This window comes from Mytilus edulis, chromosome 11, assembly GCF_963676685.1.
Source record: "Mytilus edulis chromosome 11, xbMytEdul2.2, whole genome shotgun sequence".
Taxonomy (NCBI): domain Eukaryota; kingdom Metazoa; phylum Mollusca; class Bivalvia; order Mytilida; family Mytilidae; genus Mytilus; species Mytilus edulis.
Window position 1 is genome coordinate 76,768,813 of NC_092354.1, and position 23,992 is coordinate 76,792,804.

Genomic DNA, 23,992 nt, shown 5'->3' on the forward strand with positions numbered 1-23,992 from the left:
CAAGACAACCGTGTATGTTGTTGCTCGGTAAACACATGTTTTACTGTACCCCCGTAACTTATCTTAATCATTATTTACATAAAGGGGAACAAGACAACCGTGTACGTTGTTGCTCGGTATACACATGTTTTACTGTACCCCCGTAACTTATCTTAATCATTATTACATAAAGGGGATCAAGACAACCGTTTATGTTGTTGCTCTGTATACACATGTTTTACTGTACCCCGTAATTTCTCTTAAACAAGACAACCGTTTATGTTGTTGCTCTGTATACACATGTTTTACTGTACCCCCGTAACTTATCTTAATCATTATTTACGTAAAGGGGACCAAGACAACCGTTTATGTTGTTGCTCTGTATAAATATGTTTTACTGTTCCCCCGTAACTTATCTTAATCATTATTTACATTAAGGGGAACAAGACAACCGTTTATGTTGTTGCTCTGTATACATATGTTTTACTGTACCCCCGCAACTTCTCTTAAACAAGACAACCGTTTATGTTGTTGCTCTGTATACACATGTTTTACTGTACCCCCGTAACTTATCTTAATCATTATTTACATAAAGGGGAACAAGACAACCGTGTATGTTGTTGCTCGGTATACACATGTTTTACTGTACCCCCGTAACTTATCTTAATCATTATTTACATAAAGGGGAACAAGACAACCGTGTATGTTGTTGCTCGGTATACACATGTTTTACTGTACCCCCGTAACTTATCTTAATCATTATTACATAAAGGGGACCAAGACAACCGTTTATGTTGTTGCTCTGTATACACATGTTTTACTGTACCCCCGTTACTTATCTTAATCATTATTTACATAAAGGGGACCAAGACAACCGTTTATGTTGTTGCTCTGTATACACATGTTTTACTGTTCCCCCGTAACTTATCTTAATCATTATTTACATTAAGGGGAACAAGACAACCGTTTATGTTGTTGCTCTGTATACACATGTTTTACTGTACCCCCGCAACTTCTCTTAAACAAGACAACCGTTTATGTTGTTGCTCTGTATACACATGTTTTACTGTACCCCCGTAACTTCTCTTAAACAAGACAACCGTTTATGTTGTTGCTCTGTTTACACATTAGTCCATGTGAAAGATTTTAACTTATCAAGTCATTAAAAACGCTCCGATTCAAGCTTAAATATGAAAAATCTATCAAATATGCCAAAAATCATCACTTTTCAGATGTTTTTTGTCAAAAATGAAAGTGGCCGCATCCGTGTTCATCCTCATCCTTTATATATATTATGTATTATCATCAAATATAACTTACATTTCAATATTATGAATGAACACGAATGCAACCACTTTCATTTAAGACGGAAACCGTCTAAAATTTAGCTAAAATGCTGCAATTGTGAAAATTTCAGTAATTTAGCATGACTTAATGATGCTAGTACCCGATATATGTTCATGGTACTGTCAAAATCAGCCCATATTTATGTAGCAGAAGAATTCTACTTTTCAATAACTATCTAAACGATTACATTTCCCATTTTTTTAAAACTGCTATATTTTGGGGCCAAAAAGGGGTCTTACTAAACCTACTCCTTTGAAAGAAAGGAAATAAATAAATCAAAGGTGAAAAATTATTTTTGATACCAATAATGACCAATCGGTATATATATAGCTGCTTGGCATGTATACAGCTTTGATGCATCCTCTGGAAAATGCATGTATGAACTATTTTCCTAACAACAAACCAATTATCTTTCCGAAATAGAAGGGGGGAGTAAAAGCACTATCAGTTGTAAAGATAAACACAGTCAGTATTCGCTATTGTATTGATACTAACAAATCATTGATTTGTGTACCCTCCCCCCCAAGCGTGACCCTATTAGATCCCCGATTTTGTTGATATAATACACAAAGCGTGTTTGTCAATATACATAAAGTGGCCGTGAGTGGCATATCTAGAAATTTTCACTCACTGTCTTAGAGAGGCCGTTGCAGTCTGTTGTGGTTATTCGTTAAATAATCGGCCCATATATTTTTTCTGCATTAAAAAAACGAGAGCGGTGCCACCAAGCCACCAATAAGCTAAAATTAAAACTTGCTTTTTAAAATACATTGTTCAATCATTCATCTTTTGATGGATGGAGAATGTGTTCGAGATTTATAATGCTTCTTCAATACCAAAAACAATATATATTATTTTTTAACCAAGGATTTATATGGAAATACTTATAGAAAACTTATTTGAGCTTCTTTTATATCTAAATACAGGAGCTTTACACATTCAATGACAATATTTTGTTCATCTCGCTTTTAACACAAATAATTCCTAATAAAATGCATCTAAATAAAAGATGAAACTATCCTCTTTAAAATAAAACTGCACGATACACGTGCTCTTCGACCACGTTGTTGTTATTGAAGTAAGGGAGGAGTTTATTAATCATCATGTAAATACCATCCAATCGCGTATTAGAAACAAAAATCTGAAAATCGAAGGTGAGGCTCAAGAATATAACATACATCTCAACAATTGACACCAGACGTCATCGTTGGTTGTAAGAACGATAACTCTGATGCATCGAAACTATTAACGACTGTGCGTCACATTTTTGTTATTATAATACAGGTGTATGCATTTACCTTTCTAAAAGCAAGGTAAGAATTAAATATATTGTGGGGCTTTATTGTTTTCGAAAAATATAACAAAAAATTGTCTTATACATGTATGTTAAAATTATGGTAGGAGCAATTGTTTTGATTGGTTTATAAATACTTGTTGAACATTGTTGTTAACAAGTCTTGTGGCAGAAACTCTATATACATTTTTGTATAAGCATCTGAGTGTTTAAATTAACCGTTCCAATCGTCAATAATTAGTCTATCCCATTGCAGATCCCCGCGAAAAAAACAAACCCAAAAAAACACTTTAAAATAATAAGATGTGGTATGACTGCCAATGAGACAACTCATTATTAGAGACCAAATGACACAGAAGTTAGCAACTTTAAGTCCCCGAACCTTTTAAGCAGTACTCATTTATAACAACTTAATTTAAAGGAAAGGCGAAATTGCAAACCCTACAACCTTTCAAGTCGCACAACTTGAAAGTAAAGTAAAATGAAAGTTTTTTTCAGTCAAGAAAATGTGACCAAAGAACAAAGATGTTTTTACTATATAGTACTTTTTTTCAAATTGTTTCCTAGAAAATGAAAAGCATCTAAAATACGAAAAGACAATTTCTGTATTTTACATCATTTCGACTTACTATTCTACATTCATACATTTCTAATTCAGTATCGATCATGTCAGTTGTACACTAGAGCAGTACAGGACAAACGTTTCCGACAGTTCAATCTTATACCATATCCTAATTGATTGATTGTTGATTGCTTAACGTCCAGTGGCAAATACTTAATGCATGTTTAGGATGCGAACACATTAACAATAAATACATTAGGTAGTTCCTGTAATACAGCCATCTGGGATGAAGATCGGGAACAAATGAAAAAAGAGGATATGATGGATTTGGACAAAAAAAAATGGCCCTGCAACAGGTCGGCTACGAACCCCTCAAAGAGTTGTTGCAAAGGTTCTTAATGTAACGAATTGTGGCACTCTCTCTACATGAGGTGTCGTATTTAACGTCCCCATGTGGATGCATACTTGCACATCCCGCACAACCAAACGGACTCCACACTGTGGCAAGGATTTCACTACCGGTTGGAGGAAGACATGTAGTGACCATAATTCTATTCCCCAATCACCCTTAGGGGATAACAGATCCTGACAGTTGTATCCTAAAGCATAGTTTAACTGTTCTACCCTATAACATATCATTCCAGTTATACCCCAAAACAGATCATGACAGTTCTACCCTTTAACGTATCATGACGGTTTTAACCTAGAATACTAGTATATCATGAAGGACAGTTCCTCCCAAGAAGAGATAATGACAGTTCTAGCCTCTACTGCTTAATTTTAGTTCTAGCCTGGAAGATATCATGAAATTTCTACCCTAGAATACACCATGATTGCTTTAGCTTAGAAAAGACCATGACAATATTTCCTTAGAACATACCACGACAATTAGCACAGATCATAGCAGTTTTTCCCTATAAGGTGCCATGAGAGTGTAATACTAGAACAGATCATGCCAATTTTAACCTAGAGCGTATCATGACAGGGTAACCCTAGAACATATGAGATGATTATAGTTTTACCCTTTAACATGGCATGAAATTGCAACCATAGAAGATATACATACAGTTCTACCCTACAACGTATATTGACAGGGGTAGAACAGATAAATACAGTTTTACCCTAGAACATATCATTACAGTGTTCCCAGAACATATCAATACAGTTCTACCCGAGAACATATCATCACAGTTTTACCCTAGAAAGTATCATGACAGTGTAAACCTTGAACATACCATTTCAGTTTTACACTAGATCGTATCATGACAGAGTAATCTTATAACAGATCATAACAGTTTTACACAAGAACGTATCATGACAGTGTAAACCTAGAACAGATCATTTCAGTTTTACACAAGATCGTATCATGACAGAGTAATCTTGTAACAGATCATAACGGTTTTACAATTTTACACTAGAACATATCATTACAGTTTTACGCAATAACGTATCATTACAGTTTTACACCAGAACGTATCATGACAGTGTAACCCTAGGAAGATATTTTTACTGTTTTACAACTGTACATATAGTCAGTTAGTTGAAAAACAGACATTCAGATAAATCATCGCATAATGATATGGTACAATTGAAATAAATATTAAGGATTCACAAATCTGTCTCCTATTACACAATTAATACACTTATTGAACAACACATATATAAATACTGGTATGTTCTGTAATAAATGTTTAAGTTAAGAGTGTTCCATTGTTTTGTTGTTGCTGGGATAAAATATTCAGAATATAAACGGGTCCGTGTGTTGACTTGTGTAATATTATTTCTTTGTCTTGTAGTATGATCATGTCTACTTCCTACTGAATCGGGCAGTCTATGTATAACTGCTATTTGTGGTAAATAAATCGAGAATGGCAATGGATAATGTGTCATATAAGACCATCCGACAAGTTACTGATATAAGACTGTTTTGAACAGTTTCCTAACATATTATTTCGACAGCTCTTGAGCGAGGTTTGAACTGATTACAACTGTACAGCTTTTAAAAAAATGGTCGCAGTTGTTGAAGGCGTACGCGCATTTTGTATAATTGATTGGTGCCTTTTTCATTTCCATATCGTCGATTATACTTTAATATTTCGGATTTCATATATCACTATCACAAACATTAAAGGAAAAGATATGCATTTTGTGAAATTTATAATCATTTATTTCATTCTTACAGCAACATCTGAACAGATGATGGAAAACATCTTCACTGTGGGATTAATTACATTGGTCGTGATCTTCATAACTTATTTGATTTATAACAGATTTATTACATCGGGTGATACTCTTCCAGGACCAAAGGCATGGCATTTTTTCGGAAATCTTATCATGGATAGTAGAGCCAAAAACGTTTACCAGCTGACCAAAGATTTACAAAAGGAGTATGGGAACGTTTTCAGATTACAGTTGGGTCAGATAACTGTTGTATTTATTTCCGGACATACGAATTTATCCCAAATTTTGGTTGATGATGGCGAAAACTCATCACATAGACCGACCTGGATGTTTTGTCCAAGGCATATCTTTAAAGGCAAAGGTAATTTGATAATTACGTTACTAAATTCATATATGTCATGTATTCAAAAAGGAAAAAAAGAGTTTCGAAATATTCGTACGCTCCGTTATGTATCAACTTCAATTCGGTACTTGTAATTGTACATTGACTGTACGTTTGTTCCTATCTTAAAAAAATGAAAAAGACAATTAAGCAAAGTAAAGTGCATCAAACCCCACATATGGTCCATGTCTGGTCGCCCCGCTTACAATCTAGATGCCATGATATTACCAAGCGTTCTGACGAGTTGCGGTAAGCACATTATTAAGCCCTTACATATTGCTGGCAAATTATTTTGTGCAAATTCTTTGAAACTTCTTTTCTGTCTACAAGTACTCGACATATTTCTGCCAACTTCTAATTGCTTTCTATGATAATAAGTGCGTAATGTAATACAAGTCTTTCAATTAGTTTGTGGTATTTTTATTGAAATGGTGTTACATACAAATATACAACTATTGTCAAACTCGTTAAGTAATATCGACTTTTAAGTTTGTATATACCAGTGAAAATGATATTTTAGAATCCGAACTTTACATACACTGTATACTGTACGTTGATAAATTATTGCGTGAAAATATTGTTGCGATTTTTATAGAATGGACGTACACAAATGTAAATGCGAGATAAATTATTGCGATTTTAGAAAAATTTGCATAAGGATATATGTATCATATATCATAATGCGAGTTTTTTTATTGCGATACTCACCCAGCCGCATTATTCGGAGTAATCAAAACCTCACATTAATTTCTGAATTTACAGTAAAGGAATTAGCCAGGAACTATTCCTGGATTTACGGTAATGTATGGAAGTCTGTAAGGGATAGGGTTGGCTCTTCATTTTTATGTACAATGATGTACGTTATTTTCGTTCCGACATAAAATTTAATTTGACGTAGTCTTACGATTACAAAGAAAAAAAGGTGCTTTCTTTGGCAGTCGCGTTAATGTCTAAAAACAAGATCTCTGTTTCAAAACCACGAAAAACAATTTTTTCACAGATTTTTTTCCAACTCAGCTTTCAAAATCGTACATTTTTAAATTAGTAGTTTTAAATGTTCATCAGATTTTGTATGTTTTTGTATGGCGAATAGGCTTTGTGAGGTAAATGTCCCGTTTAGTTTTTAAGATATTTGTTCGTTTTGGCTATATTAGAAACAATGGGTCCAGGTGATTTGTTTTTCAAACTGGGTCTGTTTTTCTATTTATAATGTTGAAGGATAACGAAATCTTTAAAAATCATACAAATGCATAAAGACTTCGGCATTTACTAAATCCAAATAAAAAAAAAATATCCTAATTGTTTACATGAAATTATACGAATCTGTAAAGATGAATTATGAACTGGTATAAAATTCATTAAGCATGATTATAGTTCCTGGTGCGGTTTTAGTCTTTTTAAAGAACGACCCACCGGCAAGACAACGTTAGGAGTTGGAGATGTCAAAAGACTATGCATAAACATATGTGTAGCTCTTTTAGGGGTGCCTTCCCCATAGTCAAGCCAACACCACCACCCAAATCCGCTTCTGAGTTTGAAACTGATCCAATCGAACACTTACATCAAAGGGAAACTAAATCGGGACATATTATATATAGAACTAATGATATTTCGTAACAAACGTCTAAAACTATTCCAAGCTTCAATGAAAAAAAGCCATATGCTCATTTCATATTGAATATCCAAACAAAAATATAATGGTCATCATGCGAGTTAAAAGATTTCTAAAAGCATAAATGTCCACATATTTTTTATTTCCTATTAATTTTCCATATACTTCAACACACATATATTATAATATTTATAATAGAAGAAGATATTTTAGTTTCCATTTATGGGTCCCAAAGGGTATACACATTATAACATCGATACTTTTCATTACAATACAATACAAACAATGAGATAAAAAAAAGGATTTATGACAACTATTTAATTTCTTAAAGAATATGTAGATAAAGAATCTATAATATTTTTTTAGGATAAATAGCTAATGCAATTTAATGCGAGTGTGGTTGATATAGATAACAAACAAACAGCACAAAAAGAGAGAGAAGAAAATAATAGATATCCATTTAGGAATTGAATGCTCTTTTTTGTAAATTTATTGGGGTGTAAAAGCGTTGACCGAAGTACATTTTGTATGAAGCGCGGAAGCTAAAAATGTGCGCATTGTCAACGCTTTTACAACCCTATAAAGTTATCAAAAAAAGCATTCAATACTTATAATTACATTTTTACCTATAGGATCATGAAAACATGCCTTTTATCAAGTTTTTATTTCATTCACCTGTGCATTTTATTGTGGGACCTCGTGTCATCATGAATGAAAAGTTGCATTGTGTAATACAATTGATTAAGGAATATCACGAGATTGCTAGTTAGCCAATCAGAATAACGTATTATAATGAAACATACATCTAATGTAATTATATATGTATAGTACGCAATAAGTTGGATCAAATAAACATATAATAAGTAACCAAAACGAAAGTAAAAGTAAAGCATGTAATATATGACCGCCGTTGATGGTAAACTTGGAATTGATAGTAAATGACAAATACAATTTACACTTTATTTTTGGTATATGTATGTTCATAGTATACAGATAAAGCGAAAACTACATGTAATATGTCCTGTCCCAAAGCATATATGAAAGAAGGTAGTAATGCCCTTTAACGTCAGACATGAAAACAGTCATTTTCGGCTACCTTAAGCGTCAGATTGGAAAAAAAGTATCGTGATTCGTCAAAATATCCTTATTGTTATTCGTCAGAGGTCTCAAGTAATTATCGTTACTGTAATTTTTAGAAAAAAAATTAACGTGATTCGTCAAAATCAGTCGATGTTTTTATCGTCTATGAAAAAGTGTACATGTTATCGTCATACACCAAACATTACCGTTAACGTCATTTGGCAAGATTTTTTTACCGTTATTCGTCATGAAGGTACTCCCATTACGACCCTCATGAAAACTATTTGTAATTTTGACCGTCCTAATTGGAAGTCTAGTCTATTACGTATACGTCCAACCGACGACGGAAACAATATCCGGACGCCTTTATTGTCGTTTTTCTCCCAAATTAACCCAGACGGAGTAATCATAAGCGAGGATGACAAGTGCGACTATGCATAGTACCTATAGGACAAATAGGCATGATGACTAATATATCGTGGAAGGAAGAGAAGCGACACATAACATGAGGTCTTCTCGTTTGATAGTATAGATATGAAATTTCCGACTCCAAAATACCTTTCTTAGACACAACTATATCTATACAGACCTCTACTGTAAGCCTACAGATAAACATCAGTACCTTTCATCCTAAAGCTGTCACCCCAAACACTGTACAAACGTATCCCGTTCAGTTAGGCTCTCAGAGCAAAGCGGATTTCCTCCTCTGAAGAGGCTGTCACTAAACGGTTACATGAACTTCGCGGATTTTTGACCAAACGAGGTTATAAGAAATGGGACATAGATAAGGGGTTTGCGCGTGCTAACAATAACAGTCGCAATGACCTGTTACAGTACAAACAGAAGAGGCGCAGCAAAAAAGTTCCGTTTGTTTTAAAAGACAACCCCACCTTTCCTAACCTTTCACGTTTGATCCGTGCCAATTGCCAAATTATTGCCAAGCACCCAAAATTGTCCAAGATCTTTCCCAATCCTCCTGTCTTAGCTTTTCGGAGACAAGCAAGTCTGAAAGACTTATTTGTGAGAGCTGACGTATTGTGTAATAAAAGCTGACTAATTGCAGGATGGTGCAAGTCGTGTGGAAACAGATGATGTCTGACTTGCCAACACATACTGAATACTCAAACATTTACTTGCCACTCCACTGGGTCTGTATACACTACATGTTTTATTATGTAGCTTGCAAAACCTAGTATGTTGTATACCTTCTTCAGAGTCGATGTGGCATGCAGTATGTTGGCGAGACAGAACAGTCATTCAACAAACGCATGAATGTTCATCGAAGTGGCTACACCTGCAAGTCCGACCTCCCCATAAATTTTCCCAAGCTGATCTCAAAAACCTTACCATCACATCGGGACAGGTTTTTGGATAAAAAAGTTAAGGACAGTTTCCACAGAGGGCATCAATGAAAAAAAAAAAACAGAATGAGTCACTCATTTTCCCTACAATCACTCATGTGTTTTCCCTCACCTGTTTCCAGTAACTCCGGCTTCCATATTGGACTCTTACAGTTTTAAGGAATTTTTGAATTATACTAGCTAGTTTACATTACAGGGTTCTTTTCATTTTGGAGAGATGTACAAGTACGCAGTCACGTTCAATTATTTAACCTTAGTCAAAATTTATAATTATTTGTCTAATCATTATCATACTGCTATTTATTTGGGATGTTTAAATACGCAGCCTCTCTTTTAATTACTCTACCGTTGTCAAATTTAAAATATACCAGCTTAGCTCGGCCGGTGCTGTTTATTGGGAATGTATTTCCACGCAGTTGTTGTTTCATCTGAATTGTCGTCACTTTGGGAATTTTAGAGTGGTGCCAGTTCATATCGCAAATTACTATTCTATTTTTAGGCATATCTTTGCAGTCTTTGCGTCGTGTTTGGAAATTTTAGAATTGTACTAGCGTCTCTATGATGTTAGGGTAAAACTATTTCATTGTATAGATTTCAAGATTGTTATAGTTTTATAATCAGAATAGATTGATATGATTCATTTTTCATCGTAATCATACTGATAAAGGATATCTGTTATCCGAAATATTAAACATTTGTTCATTTTATTGTTATTTTTTGGTGATGTTGTATACCCTTTTAGACTGGTTATATAGTATATTTCGTAGTGTACTGTATCATAATTATATGATTCATTGACCCGTTACATTGGTCGTTTGCTATTATTCATTCATTTTATATTATGGGGTGTATACAATCATGTTGTTGCACATCCCCAGACCCCATTTGCCTCACTTTCTTTAAGAGTGACCTTGAATTCAATGTTACTATAGATTGAAATGTCAAATCGTCAAATCTATGTTCTTTCATTTTTTTTAATCATTTTTCTCTATTCTCTATTCTGCACATTATCCCATTTTTTATTATTTTGGCCTATTTTTCTATATTCTTTATTGTTTTACCCATTTTTTGTAATATTAGCCATTTAGACTCTAGTATGTAAACCCCATTCAGACTCTCATATATTTTTTTATAACAGGACAAGGCAACATTTGTGGCCAAAACATTAATGTTAGATAAATAAATCCATGCATTGATCAAGAGTCGGTGCAAAAATGTGTCTCTATAGGAATGTTGTAAACTTTGGAAAATCGTAACATTTTTGTGTTTATATTAAAATCGGTATTCTTTTTTTAGCAACATGTATAATGGGGGTGATAAAATCAATAAATGAGCGTAATATCACCCTTAATTAATTTCTATGACAGATTGAATAGGTTGAACATGACATTTATCATCTATATGCTCTTTAATTATAAAAATAAGAAGATGCGGTTTGATTTTTTTCTCCATCCAATTGGGGATCAGAATATTTTTTTTAGGAACACCCCCCACCCTGAATTTAAATGGCTGTTCCTTTAAATCACTACGATTTGACTTACGACTGCCTGTTAACTTTGACAATCAGTTTAACTATTTATTCGAACTTCAATATATCTCATATAATATATAAGATGTCTTATATAATATATAAGATATATCATATAATATATCAGATATCTTATATAACCTAGTTTTTTACCTTAAAAGATATATCATATATTATATAAGATATCGTATATTCTTTATAAAATACCTCATATAATTTATTTGATATCTCATGTAACTTATAAGATATCTTATAAAGAAAAATATATGAGATTGTTTATAAACGATATAAGATATATGATAATTTTATAAGATGTCATATAAACTAAGTTAGATATCTTATCAAATTTATTCGATATTTTGAAGTTCGAATAAATAGTAAAACGGTTTTCAATGGCTACCACTTTTTTAGTTTACGATCAAACTTAAGATAAAATTTTACTTACGATTGTTTATGAAACATTCAAAAACTTATGATTTGACGTACGACCGACGTAAGATATAAGATTGCCGTAAGTTGTTTTGTGAAACGATGGCTTGAACCATTTTATGACAGATCACACATAAGAATAACATTGTGAAATGTTAAAAATAGGACACTTACCTGATAAACCTGACTCCTAAAAAAATAACAGCGGACAACACATAATTTAACAGCATGGTTTGCTACTTACGAACATGTGGTGTGGTTAGATCAGCATAGTGTATGCACTCAAATGTCATACCATTGTTATTGTTATTGTGAAAACATGACACTGTTGTGAAATCTTTTCCAATGTTTTGGATAATGAATGATAGCTTTTTTTCATGTTTCTACGTAGGTATTGTATGGGCGAATGGACACCAGTGGCTGGAACTAAACAAACTAATTCTTCAAGGTCAACATAAGACAACCGTAATAGAGAACATGCAACAACAACTTTCTCTAGAGGTCAACACACTTTGTCAATGTTTCAGTCCTAATGACGCCATGGATCCGTTAGACCATTTCTTTAACAGTACACTTAATATAATATCGATAATGGCATTCGGAAAAAGGTAAAATTATTGTAGAAAATCTTATAACAGACATCCAGATAATTAAAAAATATTTATTATTTATTTGTACTGGAAACGGGAAAATGTGTACTCAGATGTGCAGAGTGCGCACAATTTCGTTGGAGGGACGAGGGAACCCTCTATTTCTTCTTCCCTTGTACACTTTGTTCTATTTTACATATTAACATACTGTTGTAGTGCAAGGATTTCTTTATAGATCAGTTTTAGTATCTCAAACGGAGGTTTTTATATAAAACATGTACACAAAATACGACATTTAGTCATTACATTGTAGTATAACATATAAGAAACAAGGACAATTGGCAAATGTTTATTACTTTTCGTACCGTACACATGCGCAGAAATAGCACAGGGCTACTAACATTGGCACATGGGCGGACACATTTTGAAGTGATCCCCTTGTTTCTCTGCCCTCATATTTCACATAAAAACAAACACACATGTTGGGAAATGTTCTAGAGAACTTGCACAAAACATATTAATACGTTTCCGAAAGACTGACTGAATATATGCAGCTCACTATCCTAAACGCCAACATTGAATCCAACAATTTGAAGAGCAGAGTACTATAGGTATGAGATCTCAGAGTGATCGAGTAAATAAGTAAGCACACGAATATTCACGAGTTAACATATCACTTTAACACCAAAGTAGAGACTATAGTGCTAAATCCGTCACCGATTTGTATAAAACTGTTCATCTCTCAAAGTATTTACGCCGTAATCCGTGCTTCATTCTGAAATAAGAATGAGTATGTTATTTGCAATTGTGTGGTGTGTGTTCGTCTTGCTTTGTATAAGAAATAAAACGACATTGATATGATATATTTTGTTTGCTCCGTGTTGAAGGTCTCACTGCCACTTCGAGATGAAGAATAGCAACAAAAAAGCCCTGTGCCTGTCTCGTTTGTGTTTTTTAGCTGTGCACATTCTGATTTTATGTCATGGATGGACACTCCATATCCATTCTTTTCTGTTATATTATATTAACATGATTAAGGGCGTATACAAATGTATAAAATAAATCTATGTAATGTATTTTGCAGATTTGAATATAACGAACCAGATTTTACGACATTACGTACTAGAATTAAGTATATCTTCAAACATGGTCAAAGTTTGGGTAGAAAGGAAACTTTGTTTAGCTGGCTTGCTCTGTTTACGAAATCTCAGGTATTTATACGAATCTGTACTTGATATGGTTAGTTTTATTAAAAAGATTTTAGAGCATACGGAATATTATGTGCAAGTCATTTGCTTACATTTACAATAAATAATATGTTGATTGTATAAATACATACCGATACATACAGACCGTTTTTAAAAAGGCTCAACTCATGCGAGATTCTTTGCCAGAAAGCTATATTGCATGGTAGGATTGAATGCAATCATGTGTAACTGAACGTATTATACTTTAATCATCTTTCACCGTTTTATGCGAAAATGGGAATCGACCATGTTTTTACTATTGTACCACAATATCACCTTGTTCTGCCTATCGAAAAAAAAACAGGAACACAATACAAAGGCTCGAGATACACGTTAACATGTTATATACATTTGTGTTCTATACTTTTATATTTTACACATAATTGTATTCTTCATTTACAAATTATTGTGAGACATTTCGTTAATGGTAGCAATCATGTATCGATATGATAACAGATACATGATTTAACATGAAAATGATGAGGGTTTTAATACATCATACAATGTATTTCAGTGCTGACAAAACAGCTTAATTTAAATTAAATCAAAAAGCTTTTATCAAGATTATATTTACATGTGTTTTAAGAAAAACATTTCTTGTTTTGGGAGGGCCATGGGGAAGGTAAGAAATTTGCCAATGCCCATGTGTTCGTCCCCGAATATTTCCTTTTGTTGGTGAAGGAAATAATCATCCAATATAGAAACGTGGTATGCGAGACTTACTTCCATGGTTCTAGAAAATATATGCAAGCAGATCTCAAGTTATAAATCTGAAATAAACATTCGGAGCCTTGTATAGTCATATGGTTTGAGTTTTGCACATTGTTAAAGAATGTATTTTGACCTTTAATTGCTTGAATTCGCTTTATCTTTGGATAGAGTTTACTAAATGTCTAAGAAGTAAGTCGTCACATTTCAAGAGTTATACTTATCTATATATATACGTGAAGGTTTTAGTTTTTTAGAGCAAACATACGGGAAACAATTAAATGCAGAACAGGGGATCATTCGCGTTCATTTATCGTGGCGTCATTTGAAAACAAAAATAAGGCTATGCATCAAATCACTGAATGGGGTTGTATCAATTTTTACTTAAACTGCTTATACAAATTTACACTATAACATAAACATAACTATCTTCAATTTGACGTATAATCTCTTGATTTCGTTCTTTAAGAAGTATGACAAACGTTATATATACATGTATGGAGATATTAACATTAAAATTTCCCCACTTTTTTCGTGGATGGCAGACAAATACGTGTCAATAGCCCACAAAGTGTCCGACTATTTATTTCGAAAGGGCAAACAAATATTCCCAAGACCAGAAGTATATATTATAAATTTCGTTCATAGGAAACCTTAATATCCTTTCAACATTTTCAAGGGCATTCTGTTGTTAAACAGTAACAGTTTAGATGAATGGTAATGAAAAACGTACTATTTTGCTCTTTGTATTTATCACCAAATCAGAAATGTGGTAATCTGTGTAGTCTTGAAATATAATGCATAGGCTGTCGTCTTCAAAACGTACACGCGATGCTATGACGTAACTATGGTGCCTTACTGTTGAAAAGAGGCCGATCCAAATGAAATTTAAAGAAAAAATATGGTTTTGTGTCGAGTTACGACGACCGGTTTGTCCAGGTAGGCATGAACATACTACAGTGTATGGTCTCAGTTCAAAATAGCTCACTATAGTACTCGGGTACACAGCGTTTTAGAAGATAGTGAGAACAAAGCAAAAACAATTTGGAAGATGTATGTTTGAGTTTAATACCAATGTTGTAAAATAATTTTGTATAGATTCACCTTCAGCATATTTGATAGACCAAAAAACACCAATATTCGCATCAGGTTTCCTGATGTTACAATTTGTACGGGAACATGCTTAACCTCTTGTGAATATTAAAGGTGAATCGTGCATTGTTAGCTTTCGGTCTCTTATGACAATTTAAGATGATTCCTTTTCCTTGATTACATGGTCGGTCTCTTATGAAAAGCTAAGGTGCCTCCTCCATGATTACCTGGATATAAGAAGATGTGGTAAGAGTGCCAATGAGAGAACTCTCCATCCAAGTCACAATTTATAAAAGTAAACCATTGTAGGTCAAAGTACGGTCTTCAACATGGAGCCTTGCTTCCCACCGAACTGCAAGCTATAAAGGGCCCCACACATTACTAGTGTAAAACCAATCAAACGGGAAAACCAACGGTCTTATCTATATAAAAGACGAGAAACGAGAAATACTTATCAACCACATCAACAAACGACAACTACTGAACATCAGATTCCTGACTTAGGACAGGTGCAAACAATTGCAGCGGTCTCTTATGACAATTTAAGGTGCCTCCTAAATGATTACATGGTCGGTCTCTTATGAATATTTAAGATTCCTCCTCCTTGAATACATAGTAGGCTTTTTATAAAAATTTAAGGTGCCTTCTCCTTGATTATATGGTCGGTCTCTTATGACAATTTAAGGTACCTTCTCCTTCATAACATGGTCGGTCTCTTATGACAATGTAATGTGCCTCCTCCTTGATTACATGGTCAGTCTCTTATGAAAATCTATGATCCCTCCTCCTGACATGAATTATCATTGATATGGTTATATACATAAATAAACTGTTTACAAACCTTTAATTTTTGAAATACTAAGGCTTTTCTACCTCAGGAAATGACAACCTTAGCTGTATTTTTCAAAACATTTTGAGGAATTTCTGTCTTCAATTCTCTTTAACTGCGTACTGTATTTAGCCTGTTTTACTTTGTTGGAATCGAGCGTCACTAATAAGTCTTTTTTAGACGAAACGCGCGTCTGGCGTAAATACAAAATTTAAATCCTAGTTATCTATGGTGAGTGTATCTTATGACAATTTAAGGTGCCTACTCCTGGATTACATAGTAGGTCTTTATTAACAATTTAAGGTGAACCCTCCTTGATTACACGATCGGTCTCTTATGAAAATTTATGATGCCTCATTCTTAACTACATGGTCGGTCTCTAATGACAATTTAAGGTGCCTACTCCTGGATTACATAGTAGGTCTTTTATAGCAATTTAATGTGCCTCCTCTTTGATATCATAGAAGGTCTTTTATAACAATTTAAGGTACCTCCCTATTGCTTGAATGGTCGGTCTCTTATCATAATTGAAGGTGCCTCCTCTTTGATTATATGGTCGGTCTATTTTGACAATTTAAGATGCCTCCTCCTTGATAACAAAGTATGTCTTTTATAACAATTAAGATGCATCCTCCTTGATTACATGGTCGGACTATTCTGACAATTGAAGATGCCACCTCCTTTATTACATAGTAGGTCTTGGATAACAATTTAAGGTGCCTCCTCATTGATTACATGGTTAGTCTCTTATCACAATTTAAGGTGTATCCTGCATGATCACATGTGTTGTCTTTTACGACAATTTAAGATGTCAACTGCATGGTTACCTGTAATATGTCTTAAACGTGAATTTAATTTAATTGATGATGTTAGAGAAGGTTATAATTAAATCAGCTAGTAAAATGTATATAAAATGTACGTTTACAGGTCAATGAAGTTATTGAAGAAATTGACAAACTACATGAATTCATTAAACAAGAACTGGAAAATCATATCACTGACCATAATTGCAAGTTCCCACGTGATTTGTTGGATGTTTATTTGAATCTTTCTGAATCAGAAAGAAAGGATAGTGCCTTATCAGGTATGTGTTGTATTACAATGAGATTTCGGGAAACATATGCAAGCACCAAAAAGTAAAACAAGTTATCCAACCCATCAAAAGATCACCCCCTTCAGTATTGTCTAGACAAGTTGAAAATGCATTTTAGAAAACAACATATCCAAGTGATTTTCAACGCAATGTAATAACGCGTTCTGACCAAATGTCAATCGTAGAACGTAGAATACTTGACAAAAAATCATCTCATAGGAAACCATTGCGATGTTCTTTTGCTGTAACATATTCAATATCCGCCACTGAAATCAGATGTACACACTATGACAAATATTATCAGCGATCGCTGACATCGCCGATATTGTTATTACAACGAGGAACATGAAGATGTGGAAGAGGATCTGTTTACCCTTCAATAGCTCTTAGAAATCAGTCATAATTTGATGGAACTCGTGTTTCTCTGTTTTCAAGTTTCGTTGTAGTGTTGCGTACACTGTTAGTCCGTTCGTTTTTTTGTGTGTTTTAATTTATAAACAGTTTCTCTTCAATGGAGGGGTTTGCATGACCCATTTGGTATTTTCTGCCTCTTTTTTCCTTGAGAATATATGCCCTGAAAATAATGTAAAAAACAAGTTTACGTTTTCCATGAATCTTCCGTCAGGTGACATATAACATTATGAGAAAGAAAAACTATAAAATAAATGAAAGTTATAGATACTGACGATCAGTCAGTTCATTTGGCTGAACCAACTGACAGGCTGGCAGAGCAGTAACAACGATGACTTTCATTTTGGAAATTAGTTTCATTTTTGAAATAAAGGATGATGCTGTCATTAAAAAAAAACTCCAAGTTGTAACAAATGATGAATATAGATAATATGTTGCAAAATAATAAAGATTATGCAATAAAAAAAGTGAAAAAATTTATACAAAACTTAAAAAAACATTAAAAATCAACTCATAAGATTTACAAACGGACAATTACTGTTGTAAATATGTGAAGGTTGCACTTAAATTATTCAAACATATTCAGTTTAATTCCGTATTAAAGGTTAAAAAATATACATCTAATTTGAACAACATAAGAACTTGAGATTTCAACACAAACTGAACTAGACAATTTACAGTCACTTTTATTATTGCCTAGTATTCAAATATTTAGAATTAAAGAAAAAAGCTACAACAGATACGTTGACAGCATTTTAGTTTAAGTTCATATGTCCACTCTGATATTCATTTTGACCAAATAGTTTTGTCAACCTTATTCTAAAATGTCGGAAAAGGTTATTTTCCAAACTCGTTTTGAATTGTTGGTTTTTTTTTATTCTTTTCCAGAAACTAACTTTTTCCAAGCTATCATTGAAATGTATATGGCGGCATACGAGACGCACACAGGCGCAATGATGACATTGGTGTTTTATCTACTGAAATACCCGGATGTCCAGAAAAAATGCAGGGAGGAAATACAAAGGGTAAACTACAAGACTAAAAAGTTTGTTAATCACAAGTGCATAGCTTGTGTACTGTAGTGACACTTAGTTTGTCACTCCCTCGGGAAATTGTAACCCGTCTGATTCGATCGTGACTTGTAACTCTTGGATTTGATTTTTAATTTTGGTTATACCTCCATTTTATGATATGCTCTGGTCTGTTGGTTCGGTTGGCAGCTAATCTGCCCAAACCTTTACCGACTATATGTGTATTAAAACTGCTGACGATAACACAATTGGCATTAACCAATTGTCATGAAAATTAGACACACAATTAGGGTTTTTAAAAGTAACTAGTGTTGTTATGGGACTTTAATCATGATTCTCTGTCCTTAAATTATAAGGAAAATAGTACAAACAAATTAGATATAATTGGTCACATCATTGTCATTTCAACTTTTTGAATACTTGCAAATTACTAATAAAGCCTTCCATATCCCCTGAATTTCCTATCAGTATTATTATCCCAACTTGAACGTACTGTTAATATGAAATGTATATCAACATTTATATCGGTACACTGGGATACACATTATCTATACTGATGAAATTAAAGATATAGACAAAGCAAATACTGACTATACATTTATGCAGATTCATGTTTTTATTTTGTATGTTCAAGGTTTGCAGAGGAAAACAAACAGTAACGATCGAAGACCGAGATAAACTATGTTACGTGGAATCGACTATTAAAGAAGTGCTACGTATAGCTAAACCAGGTGAGATTCTGACAATATTGCAGTTTGCCAAAGTTTTTTTTTTATTTATAATGTGAAGATTAGAGGAAATTCATTTCTTTGCGCACCATTTCTCAATCTTATAATTATATTAGATGTATGTGTCATTATAATACGTTATTCTGATTTGCTACACTGCAATCTCGGGTTTTTCCTTAGTCAATTATTACAATAAAATTTATCATTCATGATGACACGAGGTCCCACAATAAAGTGCACAGGTAAATAAAATAAAAACTTGATAAAAATCGTGTTTCATGATCCTAGCTAAAAATTGTAATTATAAGTATTGAATGGTTCTTTTTGTAACTTTATTGGGTTGTAAAAGCGTTGACCGTGCGCATATTGTTAGAATGAAGCGCTTCCGCACTTCATACAAAATGTACTTCGGTCAACGCTTTTACACCTAAATAAAGTTACAAAAAGAAACATTCAATCCTTAAATGCATTTACTAGTCTTTGTATGCACCCACCGCGGTGGAAGGGCACTAAAAGTTACCCTTTTCCGTCCATATGTCTGTTTGTCTGTAATTCCGCTCTCTACAATGTAACTTTAATCCTCTATCGAAAGTTAGGAAACTTATATACAATGCGTATTACCACAAAACACAGATCAAGTGCGAATTTGGGTTCCTTCATTTTTATCATTCTAAAATTATGTCGCTTTATAACGTAATGTACAAACTAATATGAATTTTGAATACATGTATAATAGGAAAAAGAAGATGTGGTATGATTGCCAATGACAACTCTTTCCAAGAGAACACATGACAGAAATTAAGAACTATAGGTCTTCAACTTTGAGTTTGAATAAGTTTGAACTTTATTTAAAAAAGCAGTGTTCATCGACCAAAATCGAATCCCTTTTTGGCGGGATTTTTAGGGCTAGATGTTCATTACCAACCACATACATTTGTAAACATGTTTGCTCTTCAAATATTTTTAGAACTGAAACGTTAAGTGCATACTATACAGAAAAGATCTATCGTTGATGTTTCCTTAACATTTTTATATGCACTATCACAAAATTGAAAAACAATATACCTTCCTGACATTCTCTTTGATATATTGCAATTCAAAAGTGTATATTTCATGTAAAAACGAAAAAAAAAATATGTTTCAGTTCTTAAAAAAAATATAACACAACTTTAAACTTGTAGAAACGGAAATATTTTAAACAATTATTTTAAAAAAAGTTCCTTAATTTATAGGACCTCGCAAATTACTTACAAGAAGACCAAGTGTGGTGCACAATTTGTTAAACCGTACAATTATTGAAAATAAATGCCGTAAACATTTTCTTGTCAGTGGAAATATTTATAAACAAATTATACCGTTGTTTTTTTCTTACAATTTTTATAAACCCTAAGTGAACTAGTCAACAGCGAAAGAAGGAAACAAAAGTATCCGTGTGCTCATTTTTTTTTGCTTGAAAGAGAAAACCTAATTGTTTTAACACTGAGATATGTGTATCGTGCAACATTGTCATGGAGTTATTACCGCTGTACACCAAATCTTACATTTTCGTTATGTTCGTTTGTAAATTCTTTCAAAATCACGTAATCAATATGATGACACAAGCAATTTTCCGCCAATTTAAAGTTATCATTAGCAGCGTTGTAAAAACGACGCATTCAATGTATTCACCATAGTTGATTCTTTGTACTTAAATATACAATGCCTTGCGAAAACGACGCGTTCAATGTGGATGCATATGTATCTGCCATTGCTTCTGTATCGTATGCCCTTATAATATCACATGATTGTTGGTTACATATTTCTCTCTTCCTGATGTTTTTTTCTAATTTGTAGTTGTACTTGCCGTATACAGAACCAACCCACGTGAAATTAAAGTAGAAAAATATACTGTTCCAGCTAAGTCTATTATACTGTTTGATTTAAATGATCCACAGATTGACCCTAAACTATGGGACCATCCTAATGAATTCGATCCTGTCAGATGGACAAAACCACAGAAGAATGGATATCTTCCCTTTGGTATAGGTAAATGTAAAACGAACAAAGTTTACAAAACATTTGTTAGCACTCTAGCTTTTCGACTGTCTGACATTTGTTTTACTATATAGCATTAAGGAGAAGCGGTCTGATTGCCAACGAGACAACTATACACTCAAGTTCAAATGAATTGGATCCTATCAATTACAGGCCATTCTACGGACTGGTTGTGAGCGCTTAACACCTCCCCCAACATGGGTCATTGGTGTAACAGTACAGCATAAGAACAAATTGTCATACATATATTAACTGCTTACATTCATACAAAAGAAACAAATCACAAAAAAAGGAACCCATAGGTATCAAAAGCTAGTTTAAAACAAATTGCAATAATGAATACATCATGTTCGATCAAACTTTAGTGGCTATCAGCACACATACTTTAAACGAGTTTAAAGAGACTATAAAACGCATGACCTTGTGTGATGACAAAATATGAGGGAAAAGTATTGTCGGGATTATAAGTTATCATAACTGTACATATATTACAATATATATCCAGTTATGTTTAAATTTACTTACACTGATCGTATATAATATATATTTTATAAATAACACCATCGTAAAACAGTAGGATGTGCTATCTCCTTTGAATAAGCATTCTAAAGAAACAGCCACACTTCCTAATATGTGTACCTATGAAAGAATTTGGTAAAAGGTTTTGATTAATTTGAGTTCACGAAATTCCTGACATTACCAATTATACACACAATACGTTCATTTAAATATAAAACACAGCAATACATGCGACCGAGTTGTAAAATATATACATCGATAGAAGGTGTCAACATCCAAAACGTGAAGCGTAACAATATAAAACAAAACATCGTTTCTTTTGTTGAAAATTATTGCACTGAGATTCCCTCAACTTGTATTGATGTTGTCAAACGAGAAAATTACATATTTTATCATATCATCATTTATCCGGTCAATTTTTCTGGCATATTAACCTCGTTCACTACAGAAAAAGGTTTTAAATGAGTTGCAGCAAATGCAAATGCTACCATTTTATTTTTTAAATGACTATCAAATAATCTGATCAAATAAGACAATTTTTATTTGATAAAATTGTGTGGTACTTAGTGTGATATGCCGAGTTAAAAAATGAGCGGACCATCAAAAGCACATAATATAAGTTTGTTTATACTCCAAAAATTAATAATTCTGTTATGTTCATATGCTTTATTACAAAATACCACAACCTGATCTATAATAGAAGTTAGGGAACTAGTTAACATAACAGAAAAATTAGTGACTCGTACAACACTTGCTAGAAGCTGAGATTAAACGACATGTGTAAGGGTTTTGTGTACATGTGGTTTAGGAAGCCAATACAAAGTCTGAACTTTCAAATTGACAACTTGGCATTAAGCTGAGCTGTGGTAGTGAGATGATTATTTACTATCTGGCTCTCTGTGGAACACATGGCCGTGAATGTAGACGAATGAATAGTTTCATTCTTAATCACCTCCGTACGTGCGTCATACAACCACCACATAGTAGTTTGCCTTGTTGACTGAAACGAAAAACAAGATGCTCTGCCGAAAGGTAACAAAGGGATATTCAAATTTATGAATCGAAAACAAACTGACAATGTCACGATAAAAAAACACACAAAAAATAAGTTTAGTCAAAAACAGAACACCGACTGAGCAACACGACCCCAATCACATAACATTTTTGACATTTTTGTAATAAAACTATATAACTTATAATTAAATTTGTAGCAGTGTCTGATTTGTCCCTAAACGCATCTTATACTGTGTCTCTTTTATGTCCAATATAAACTAAAATCTATGCATATGTTTAACAGGACCAAGACAATGTGTAGGTGCACCAACAGCTGAATTGTCACTTTTCTTCATGATAACTAATATATTGAAGAAATTTGAATTGATACCTGAAGACGAGAGAAACTTGCCTATGGAACGAGAATGGACTGGCGTATCTCTTTTTCCTAAACCCTTTAAAATATGTATGAAGCCTCTGGAATGATGACAATACACCGAACAGACAAAGTGTTGATATACTAAATATGTGTAAAACCACATACACAATATATATACTTCAATAATGTTTGTTTATTCAATAAATATATATTTCCTTTCACGATATCGCTATGTCTCATTTTTGTTGTTAAAAATGCAAGACTCGAGATGGTGAGATGGTCACGTTAAGTGCAATGGTCACGCTGAAATGCGATAACTACGCCTTGCTGGTCCGTTCGCTAATGTGCGATGTTCTATATGCCGCGTGATGGCAGATGTCTAATTCTTAGGCCTATTTTGTAAAAGTTAGTTTATACATTTGCATTCGTTCTGGGATATGTATGCCCTTCGTTATAGCTGCATACTAAACGAAAGATCGACCTCGTGGAGTTTCAGCATGGGATTATAACTATGCGTTATCATTTTATCTTTACTTTGTTCCTCTCATGAGTTCCATGTTTACCGCAGTATTATAATACGGAG

The 23,992-nt window shown here is 33.4% G+C and overlaps 2 protein-coding genes across 2 annotated transcripts in view; both read left to right on the forward strand.

The window, feature by feature from the left end:
* LOC139496307 (leucine-rich repeat-containing protein 15-like) overlaps nt 1-23,992 on the forward strand; it is a 165,169-nt gene that overhangs the window by 63,445 nt on the left and 77,732 nt on the right. The window lies entirely within an intron of this gene.
* LOC139494987 (cytochrome P450 2J4-like) lies at nt 2,542-23,633 on the forward strand. The gene is made up of 9 exons (XM_071283105.1): nt 2,542-2,639; nt 5,365-5,724; nt 12,147-12,363; nt 13,430-13,556; nt 17,149-17,305; nt 18,614-18,750; nt 19,391-19,487; nt 21,318-21,509; nt 23,335-23,633. Exons 2-9 carry the CDS (start codon nt 5,379-5,381, stop codon nt 23,514-23,516), a joined length of 1,455 nt encoding a protein of 484 aa, XP_071139206.1. The 5' UTR covers nt 2,542-2,639; nt 5,365-5,378; the 3' UTR covers nt 23,517-23,633.